The sequence below is a fragment of the Typopeltis vanoorti genome, chromosome 22, assembly GCF_054136105.1.
Source record: "Typopeltis vanoorti isolate ZY-2024b chromosome 22, IOZ_Tvanoo_1.0, whole genome shotgun sequence".
Taxonomy (NCBI): domain Eukaryota; kingdom Metazoa; phylum Arthropoda; class Arachnida; order Uropygi; family Thelyphonidae; genus Typopeltis; species Typopeltis vanoorti.
The window spans coordinates 89867395-89879572 of NC_143570.1; the positions used below are offsets into that span (position 1 = coordinate 89867395).

The window sequence follows — 12178 nt, forward strand, 5'->3', positions numbered from 1 at the left end:
CATTAGTTTCACAAGGAAAATGTTTTATAATATCACTCATTCAAGCTTGACTAGCTGGCTCCAGCAACACGAAATTTGACCAAATTCTCTGGACATAAGCAACACTATCACACGTTAGTTATAGAATAGATATTCTTACCGGTATGATCATCATAGCTTGCACATTATGGAAAACACTTACAACACTTCTAGGCACTCGATAATCTTCCTCTATAGGCAACACAAAAGTTATAGTATCCCTGAGTTCAATAACTTATTTGTTAAGACTGGAAAATGTATTTTCTTGCTTGTAATAACTTATCTTACGATAAATCTTGATCATATTATTATCCTTTCACTCGGGTAAATTCCTTTACAAAGTGACAGGAAACTATAAATAAATATGAGTTCGAAGTAAGATTCATTAAAATCGGAACAAGTTTCCAAATCTTTGTTTCGTCGTACGATCCCAGGTTAGATCACATCTCACGACCTTCCTACACTCTCTCCATTTTCTTTCTGGTTCCTTCTTCCTATATCTCATAAATCCTCTCTCTTTTTTCCACTCAAAATTGTTTTTCTCCGCTCTTTCGGTTTACAACGAAATTCCCACGTGATTGTTAAACAGTTCCCAACGCTAAGGCATGCACTATCTCAAAATAACTTTGTTTTCTGACAGCAGCCAATCAAATCACATTAGCAAAGTCCCTTAGAAATACTTTCACTTTCAGTAACAACAAATAAAATGCATATATTACAGTTCGCTTAGGATACATTTACAAGTTAATATAAAGAATTTATATAAGATAAATAATTAAAAAAAAATTACAATTATTATTTCAATGAACAAAAAACATTAAGTGTTTAAATTACAATTTACTTAGGAGCAAACTTAGCTCAGGAAATGCAATTCATGTTAAATCATAAATGGAGTATTAATAATCATAAAATTCTTCATTCACAATTTAACACTCATAAAAGATATTTGACATAATTATATTTACATTCCTGCTTTATTTCATTACTACTTACCATACTCTCCTGTTCTATTTTCTGATTACTTCCTTTACTCTCTAAGTTCATTCAACTATTTGTTTAAATTATTTTATGCAAACAATCTATTAACTATTAAGGTTGTACCAAATTTGAAATCAATGGCTATATTTGTCTATTGCTTTAGTGCTTTAAACAGATATAGCATTATAGATACATAACTGACATCAAGATAATATCAGTGTCAGTAAAGCAATTTAAAGTTGTAGGTGTTTTCCCTTTAATATGATAAGCATATTGGTAAATTTTTCAGCACGATTAAAGTTATATTACTGATGTATTTGGTAACCAAGCTTCCAAAATTTAGCAAAATGATAATTATAGCCATCAGAAAACCCAAACCAATGCTTAATAATGGTGGTCCTATTTTTATCTCACCATTGCACACAGTGGTTAAAATTCCCTAATGTGACTTGCATGCTAACAACATCTGAATGTTGATGCATATATTTTTAACTTAATCTGGTTGGCAATGCAATCTTCTCTTAAAGGAACAGTAGATATAGCCATTTTAAATTATTTAAATAACTGTTATGGTTTGTGACCTCTCATGTGTGGAATTGATATTAAAAAAAAAAAACTTCTTGTAGATTATTGTTTTGTGCTTATAGTTAAATTTTTTTGAAATATCAGCATCATTTTCTGGTGTACACCCTAAAGGTATGTACTATATGCATTATGATAGACCAATATGATTTATCTTTTTGTGACTAGTTTTTGATAAACATTTTTCATTTTTTTCCAAATTATTTGTCATTTCTCTGATTTGATCAGCTCTTACATTTCAGTCTTCTAAGGCACTCCTAACCATATCAAACTACAGCCTATATCTTAGTATTCTTCTTGGTCTCTTTTTCCAGACATTTTTACTTCTAATACATGTTTTACTAATCTGTCATCTTTCATTGTTTATGTGACCTTGCCATCCTAGATTAGTTATGTTTTTATTATTATTATTATTATTACTACAACATTCTCGAATATTATTTTAATGCCAAGTTCTTTTATCATATCTTCATTTTTGATGTGGTTCTTCCAATTTAGCCACCAATATCCTCCTCTAATTTTTCTCAGAATTCTTATTTGTGATCTCCAGTGTGTGATACAATCATCATATTTCTGTGTAAAAATTGTTTTCAAACAGTCTTGAAAACAACACATCTCTGCTCAGTTTTGACCTTTTTGATCAGTTTCTCTCTCTTGTTCTCTATAATTTTGTAGAAGCCTTATTACTATATTTCCATATTTAATTTTTATTCTTCACCAAACACTGAGCTTAAATTGCTGAAATGTATTACCTGTTCCATTCCATAGTTTATATTTGAATTCTCAGTTTACATCTGAAAATTCAAGTGATGATTTCTGTTTTTCTGCCTAATTTCTTAACTTTGTCTTTTTATAGTGGATTTCATTTTAACCTAGCAGTTATTTTCATTTGATTAAAGACTTAATTTAAAGTAAATTTTATATAAGATGATAGCATCATCTGCAAAGATAAAGAACTAAGTTCGATATTCTGTTTGAATATGAAATTTCACACACTTTTCTTAATTATTATTATTATTATTATTTGACACCTCCAGGGAGTCCAAAACTCATAAAGGGAGGGCACTTACTCTACAAGGCACCTACTCTACTCTACAATAACTTAATTGTTATCCCCTTCAACATACTCCCCTTCTCTATCTGTACACTGTTGCATACAAATTTTCCATTGTTGGAAGCAGTGCTGCAAGTCATCAGGTGTTATCTGCTTCAGTAGCGCTGCTGTTTTCTCCTTTACCTCATCCACTGACTGAAAGTGGGTGCCCTTCAATGCAAATTTCAGCTTTGGAAAAAGTTAAAAGTTGCATGGAGCTAAGTCTGGTGAGTAAGGTGGATGATCCAACACTGAGATCTTCTTATCAGTCAGATGCTGCTTTACAGACAGTGCACTGTGGGCTGGAGCATTGTCCTGATGGAGAATCCAAGCGTTGTTCTTCCACAGATCGGGTCTTTTCTTCCTCACTCATTCTCTCAGCTTGGCCAGAACCTCAAGGTAATAACGTTGGTTAACTGTCTGACCCCTCTGGTACTCATTCAACCGTTACCACGCCATTGATATAAAAAAAAAAAACGATCAGCATTGCCTTCAGTTTTGAGTTGCTCATTCTTGCTTTTTTCATCCTCGGTAACATGGGAGTTTTCCAGTGTATCGATTGTCTCTGGATCATACTGGAAAATCCACGTCTCATCACATGAGACGTGGATTTTCCACATCTCATGTGATACCAAAATGGTTCTTGCGCCAAAATGCTTCCCAAAAACTTGTGACTGCTCCTGTCACAAGTTTTTGGGAACCATTTTGGCACAGACTTTGTTCATGTTCAATTGCTCATGCAAAATTTGTCATACTGTCTCCTTATCAATGTGCACCATGTCTGCTATCATCCGAATGCTTAATTGGCAATCGTTGCAGACAATTTCATTAATTTTCACAAAGTTTTGTTCAGTTACTGCTGTCATAGGGCGACCCAGTTGTTCGTCATCTTCAATATTTTCTTGACCTTCAGCAAAGCATTTGTGCCATTCAAACATTCGCGCATGTGACATTACATTATCACTGTACAACTCCTGCAACAGTTTCAAATACTCGGGCAGCGATTTCTTTAATTTCACAAGGAATTTGAGATTAATGCACTGCTCGAGTTTAACGTTAGACATTATTCCGGCAAAGCGACTTCATATGTGTTTCTTTCATAACTGCCTACAGACTAACTACGAGCAACAGTGAAGAATGCTTATCTCAACTGCTTCTAGAACTTTCAACGTCATTCACGGTGCACCTTGTCTCGTTATTTAATAGCCTCACCTCATACACCAACACCATCTACTGTCCACTGCCACCACTAGTATTTTCACAAACGTCGATGCCCACAGCAGGATTCGAACTTGCAGCCGTTTGGCTGGAAAGCGGATATGCTAACCATTCAGCCAACCAGATTGCATTTCTTAATAATGTGATTCATTTAGATCACAGATAACAGAGATGTTTTGTGCATATAATATAGGAGGAATGCATCCCTCTTACATCACACCAGAATTCACATGAAACCATCTTCTTGTACATCCTTCAATTCTAAATGCTGATTTATACTTTACACATATGCTGTGCCGAGAAGTTTAATTCTTGGCCCCCTTATCTAGAGACTCTGCCCTAGAAACCAAATGTGAAACTTTTTCAAGCCACTTCAGACCTCCAATAAGCAAGCTAGTAGTCTTTACACTGGGCATGAAATTTATCTCCTGCCTAAACACATTCACTAATGTCCATACTTGTAGGCAGGTTGAACTTTCAGCCTCTTCATGGGAGAAGAGAGTTGCTATCCACTTGGCCAACTAGGCTAGCACATATACTTTAAGAAATCAGCTATTAAAAAAAAAATCATGATCCTTGTTATATTTCCCATGATTTCTCACCATTTGTTGTCAAGATCTTAACAACCTCTGTTTTGCCTAAATCTGCTTAATCTTCACTTCACTTGTTTTCCCTGGATAAATCTAATGAAGGAATTTCTATAATAAAGAAATTACTGTATAATTATCTTTTATTCTTCACATTTATTTTTATTTCCTTTTTATAAGCTGTTATGATGAGAACTCAATACCAATCACTGGGATCAAATTCTGACCAACTTGTGTGAATTATGCATTGTAGCTACTTTCAAAACTTTTATATCATTCTGTTTTAGCATTATGAGGTTCTCCTAATGCTTTTTAATCTCAAGTTGTGATAGGTACTACTAGTAAGTTATGTTCCTTCAGAGAATTGTTTTTGACTCTTCAGTCTCAATTACTTCATTTAATAGTTTCTTCAAAATAATTACTCTAGACTATACATGATCTGACTACCGTAGTTTAACTGCTGTGACAAGGCTGACTATCAAGAACTTAATTTCCCAACAGTATAGTCCTAAGTTATTAGAACACACACACACATACTTCCCACATTAAGGTAGTTATATAGGCATCTTCAGTATAGACTAGATCAGGCTATACTATGCTTTGTACAACACATTGTGTATTGTAGGACTTCAGCTAAAATAAAATTTTTAAATCAGCTAACGCCTTTTTATTTCCATTCAGGAAGTAGGTGAGGGCATTTAGCCCTATCTAACTGTAGGACTTAGGGTTTCTTATTTCACCCAATGTCTACCATCTCTGATTGCTACATATATCCTTGAAGTGAATTATTCACTTCACAAGAACACTAATTCACATAACATCATATCCTTGCTAAATGCCTCTCTTTTGTCAGCAGTACAGTACGTCCTCAACTTACACAGTTAATTCGTTCTGAAGGTATCTGCACAAGTTGAATGATGCTAAATATGATGCATTTTTGACTTGTTCATTTCAAAGGATAATTAAAGCTACAACAGATTCTGTTTATGAAAATGAAACTTTGAGGAAATGAAAGTTTATTCAGTATCCTATTGAGAACCAAATATAAAAGCATATGTAACTGCAAGAAAAGTAATACTGACATTTACATATTCATTATGAATATGTAATACTGTATGTACAGTATTACACATTCCTCTTTGCATAAGCTTGAGACTCATTTGCGTTCATTATTACGTCTTCAATCAAAATCACCAATAATTTTATTTCCATTTATTCTATTGATATGCTTCTTGAAAGCAATCGAGGATTGCATTGGCTGATCTTTTCATATTGCTGCATAATCCAAACTTTTACTTTTATAGTCACTAACATTTGATTCATTCATTTCATAAATGTATGCAATGTCTCCGAACTTATTACCTTTTTTAAAGTTTCTTTCTATATTTGACTATAAGATATGACTGGATCCATAATATCCTCCATTTTAATATCTTATCTATGTGAAACTAAGGCATTCCTATCCTATCCTAATTTTGCTCACGCGTAGACCTACACATTTTACTGTGTAGGTATTCGGAACCGAAATCCTATGGAATAGGTTGGTTACTCCTTATTCCTAGAGGTGTCCTATGTCTGTACAAATGTGTGTGTGTGTGTGTGTTCACGGAGCCAGTTTGCTTGTTCTGTTTTGTTTGTTTTTTCAACCCGAGTTTCCGGGTTGAAAAAATCCCTACATCTGTATGAGACCAGCTAACTCACCTTTAGTCAAAAGAGACCAGATAAAGGTTTCCTCACATTACTGACGGGAATTGAACTGAGGTGTTTTCGACCAAAGGGCTTTGTCTATACCAGTGGTTCCCAACCGTTTTCCACTTGTGTACTCCTTTTAAACCCATTCTATAAATTGTACCCTTTGTTTTTAAAATAGCTGTTTTTAAATACTGACACTTTTATTCAGTTGCCTATCTTAATGTAATGCACTTACTTATACTCAGTCAATAACTGAACTAATAACGCGTCAATAATGTTTAAAGTTGGTATGCGTACCACCAGTTGGGAACCGATGGTCTATACTGACTGAGCTATGGAGGCTCAGATGGCATTACTAGCCATAAAGGTATTGTAGTTGGATATCTGTGAATCCATGCAAGTCGAGGACTTACTGTATGTTTGTTTAATCACTTACATATTGAAATGTCATGCAACAAAAAAGCTGCTCATATAGCATATGTTTTTATACTATTTTTTTTACTAGCAGTTTGTAATATGCTTCAGTTTGCTTAACTATGGAAATTATTTAAAACATGAAAAAAATACAACGAAGTTTGAAGCAGATGTATATTTTGTTCTCTGACAAAAAAATCATAAACTACTACTTAAAATATATATATTTTTTAACTAGGTATGGTGTCCAATGACTCCTGAATTCTATCAAGAATATTTATCAACCAGGATGTGTAAAAAAATGGCAAGTATTGTATTTTCTATAATGTTGACAAATTTAGAGTAACTAAGCTGTTTTTGACTGTTGTAACATGTTTTATATGGCTCCCATCCATGAATTTTTTGTATTTTTCTTGATTTTTTTCAAGTCACTTTAGGCCTCCACTATGCAGACTGGTAGTTCCACACTGGGTGATGAAATTCATCTACCAACTAAAAACAAACATTCATGCCTGCAATTGGGATTCGAACCTGCAGCTTGTTGATTGGAGAGCAGATATGCTAACTGCTCTGCTCTGCTAACCTAGCTGGCAAATGTAATATTTGAAATATATTTATCACAAATGCCAAGCAAACTTATCATGCTTTGAGATCAGTAAAGCAAGAGATGATTAGGCACTTTTTAATTCTCTTAAATTATATATGAATAAAGTGACCTATAGGATCACCTAAAGAATGTGGAGAACTGGCTAAGATCTCTAACCTGATGTATAATCCTCACCTTTGTGCACCCTGTTAGTAGGTATCCATTGGGTGCTGAACAAACAAGGATGGGCTGGCAGTATCAGACTTAGCCAACCAAACTGCATTCTGCATCAGCTTAAACCAGATAAAAACATCATACACGACTTGCTGGTATCATTCAGAGAGCCAATCCATTTAACCAATATACTATCTATTCCTTTCCTCTGCAGCTTATACACCAACTTATCATGTTGTAAACTATCGAATGCGTTTGCAAAATCCAAGAATATCGCTGTATATGACCCTTATCCAACACATTTGTTACCTTATCATAAAACATAAGCAGATTGCTTAAACAAGACCTGCCCTTCTCAGCTCATACTGACCATCATAGAAAATCTTATGTTCATCAATCCGATCCTGTATTCTATTTCTAACCAATTTTTCCAACACTTTTCACAACTGTAGATGTACTGACCAGTCTATAATTGAAAAACTTCTCTTCCTGAACCATGCTCGTGGATAGGTATTATTTTTCCTTCTTTTCACACCTTAGTAAATTTACCCACTTTTACCCACTACAGGACTCATTAAATAACCAGGACGAGGGCAGGGCCTTATTAACATTAACCTGAGCAACACTTGATACACCTGATTCTTTCATCTTTAATTCTCCTACTTTTTGCCTTCCTTCTACATGTTGCACAGCATCATTCACACCACTATGATATACACTGATGAAGTGTTCGTTAAGTAATTTACTTAACGAACACTTAAAGAGTGGTGTAAAAGGAATTGGAGATTATAAAAGTGACATGAAAACTGAAATGAAAGAATATTCCATGTTCTATCTAAATGAATGAAAAGAGGTCAAAATTGTTCAGCTTCATAAAAGGGGGGGGGAGTGTTATAAGACTAAGGCTTTGAATTATAGGCTAATCTGCTTGTTTGGTCAAGATGTTAGAGAAACTAGTGAGGACATGGATTCAGAACTGGCTTGACAGCAGCAGAATTCTATTTAATGGACAGCATTGGTTTGCTAAAGGAAGATTATGTTTTAACAATCCTGCTTACTTTTTTTTTTTTTTCAAAGGGTATTGCTCCACAGAGCTTATCATTACTATTGCTCCACATTCCTCTAATCATGTAAGAACACGATCAGTTCATTGTTAGCATCCATTCACTGTTCAGCTCCAGACTTATCAAACCAATTTCTTATCCTCTTCTTTTTCTTTAATTCCATCTGTAGTAAAGGCTGTTCAAAAGACCAGCATTCTCCACACTGTTTCCCCAACAAATATAGATATAACCCCAGACTTCAAGAAATACAATAATTTCATTTTTTCTTCCTATTCACTTGCCTACATATGGCACTGTTATCAATTTTGTGACCTCTTTTGTGTGGGGGTTGGTATTTAAAATAAGAAAAGGGATGGTAACATGTATATGTGGGATGAGAAAATTTTCACTATAAATTCAAAAATTATTGAGAAGATCTTGGGTAGGGAAAGGAAAATAAAATGCTTATAAATCATTAAAAGATGTCTATATGTTTAACAGAAGTTGCCTTTCACAGGGAATTAGTTGGGTGGTAGAACATGGTAAATAATGCTTATTGGAGTACTTGTAGTTATGTGCATGTAATTATAAATTTTATATCCTTGTACAAGTTGAATATATAAAATTATCTTATATATCATCAATCTCCTCATTAATTAACTCAAGTAGATGACAAACTTAGCCAAAAATGATGTAATTGCTTTTGTTATCATTTTCCTGTTATCACCTTTGAGGAAATGTGCAGGATATATGATAGTACCAAATAATTAAGTTTACATTATCACTGACATCTATCAACAATTTTCTTCCAAATTAAATTGCTGGTTGTGTGTATTCACACAGGTTCAGGATGCAAAACAATATGGGGTATTTGAATTAAGAACTAGAATCATCATCAAATTTTTGATATACCCCTTCAAGAAGTATACAGGATGCTATGATAGAACTATATGATTATTGTGTACATTATTATTAACTTTCTATCAACAGTTTTCAACAAATTTGTCAGGACTTCAGTATTGTCAGATCTAATATTTCAGTCTTCTGTGGCACTGCATCAATTCACTTATATCTTGGTCTTCTTCTGATTCTTTTTCCTGCCATCTCAAACACCTGTTTTGCTAACCTTTCTCTCCTCTTCTGTTTAAGGGTCCATACCACCTTAGATTAGTTCTGTTCATGCATTCTTGAATGTCTTCAAGAATGTGTGATATATAATTTTTAATGTGATATGAGAGGTATGAGACTGAGAAGTAAGACAGAGTATATGTGTTGCACAGTGGGTGGCGGCCAGGAGGCAGATCTGGAGCTGGAAGGAAATGTCATCAGGAAGGTGAGGGACTTTAGATACTTAGGTTCAACAGTGGAAGAAGATGGAGGAGCTGAGAAGGAAGTGGGATGCAGGATACAAGCGGGTTGGAGGAACTGGAGGGAGATGGCTGAAGTGTTATGCGATAAGAGGGTGCTGATCAATCTGAAAGGCAAAATCTATAGGACAGTAGTGAGGCCAGTGAGGCTATGACATATGCTATAGAAACTGTGGCCCTGAGGAAAAATAACATCAGCAGGATGGAAGTAGCAGAGATGAGAATGCTTAGGTGGATGTGTGGTGTGACCAGAAAGAATCGTCTGAGAAATGACTATGTGTGGGGAACAGTGGAAGTTACGAACTTAGGAGCGAAGATACAGGAAGCAAGGTTGAGATGGTTTGGTCATGTGATGAGGAGGGAGGACGAATATGTGGGAAGAAGGGTCATGCAGATGGATGTGCAAGGAAGGAGGAAGAGCTGGTAGAAGAGGACTTGAGGATGAAGAACTTGGATGTGGTGACAGTCCAAGACAGGAGGATGTGGAAGAGACTCATCATCAACAGTGACCCCACTTAAGTGGGAGAAGCTGCAGAAGAAGAAGAATGTGATACTGTCATTGATACCATTTGTTTAATATCCACTGATTTTTCAAAACAAAAAAAAAGTTTTCTCAAAACTCGCATATCTGTTGATTGTAGTCTTTGATCAACTCCTTTATTTCTAACCCAAAAAATAAGTTAAAATTGGTTCAAACACTGTCCTGTATGCTGCTAGTGTTTTGATAAATTCTCTCTTATTCCCTATAAATGTTATTAAAAATTACAAATTTAACTATAAATATTCAGTAAAAATTGTGCCTAAATAGCTTAAGTATTTTACTTGTTTTATAGGTTCTCAATTGAGAAAGCAGGTGGTGTTTTATGTGCACTGTGCATTCCTGCTTATATTTAGCCTCCACGAATCAGTTACTATTGACAATTATCTTTAAAAAATCTGATTTTCAATCCTATCTGGCACACACACACACACACACCTTCAGAAGGGCTTTTCAACTAAACATGATTTAGCCTTCAGAATGGCTTTTCAACTAAACGTGATTTAGCATCTCATGTATCCAGTGGAATGCACACTATTAACAGCAAGCTATGTCTTTTTATTGCTGATTTTCATACCAAATTTGTTACAGCAGTTATTCAATTTCATCAAAGAATCCTGAAACCCTTCCCTGGATTTACATAGAAGTGCTACATCAACATGAAGTATAGAGATAAGTTGAATATCTAATTTTGATATTAGGTTTGATGCTACTTCTTAATGTGATCCATACAAATGATAAATAATACTGAAGATAGTGTGCATCCTTGTTTTATACATGATTCTATATCTAGTCATTTTCCAGCACTTTTTTCGATTCTAACTGCTGATTTACAACTTAAATGTAAGTTTTAAAAGAGGTATACCGTGAGTAGACATATCGATACAAAATTAATAACGGAAAAAACTCACGTACAAAGATTATTTAATAGTATAATTTTCGTCTGTGTGTCACAGGCATCTTCGGTACATTAAGCTCAAATTAAACAATAACTGACAATTCCAAAAAGCGCCACCTAAGTAGCTGGTGTAAAATAACTAAAAAGGTCAATAACTTTCCTTAAAAAAAATAATAAATAAAATAAAATAAAATAAAAATAAAAAATAAAATTAAAAAAATAAAAAATAAAATAAAATAAAATAAAATAAAAAATAAATAAAAATAAAAAAATCAATACAATAAAAAGTTAGGAAAGATAAGCTGATTTGTAAAGTACTATCTCCCATAAAGGGGATAGACGTAAGCCGTCGGATCTGTTTAAGTTAGGAGAATGAAGTAGAGTTTCACATGTTTCTTTATAAAGGTGTTCCATGAGAAACTGACTTTTGTGAAGAACTTTTGTCTTTCTCCAATGAACTCTGTGTCTGGTGAAGATGGCATGTTCAGAAAGTCCAGACTTTTCAGGTTTAAAGTATTCAATATAAGATTGGTGTTCTTCTAGCCAAATAGAGGCAGATCTTCCCGTTTGTCCGAAATAAGATAATCTACAAGAGCACGGAATCTGGTAGACACCTGGATGATTAAGGTGTAGAAGCTTGTCCTTAGGAGAAGTGAGAAAGGTGGAGATTTTTCTAAACGGTCGAAAAGCAACAAAAATATTCAGTGGTTTTAAAACTTTTGCTATACGTTCACTGATGCCTTGTACATAAGGGATAGTAATGCGCGTTATTTCTTCTGTGTTTGAAGAGGAAGACATATTAAAACTACTCAAAGTTCTTTTAATGAAGCAATTCTTATAACCATTAGATAGAAAGGAAGAAGTTATATATTGTAGTTCTTTCTGTAAAAGATCGTCTGAAGAACAAAAGGAGTGGGCCCGATGAACCAGTGTTTTAATAGTTCCTGCCTTTTGACTGGGATGGTGATGAGATTCCGCATAGATATAATG

At 34.3% G+C, this 12178-nt stretch overlaps 1 protein-coding gene across 1 annotated transcript in view; it reads left to right on the plus strand.

Moving 5' to 3' along the window:
- Positions 1-12178, plus strand: part of hay (ATP-dependent DNA helicase hay) — a 337042-nt gene that overhangs the window by 272582 nt on the left and 52282 nt on the right. Inside the window, exon 15 of the mRNA XM_090412093.1 lies at positions 6821-6886. Within this exon, the coding sequence (XP_090268219.1) occupies positions 6821-6886 (66 nt within the window). The remainder of the gene's footprint in view (positions 1-6820; positions 6887-12178) is intronic.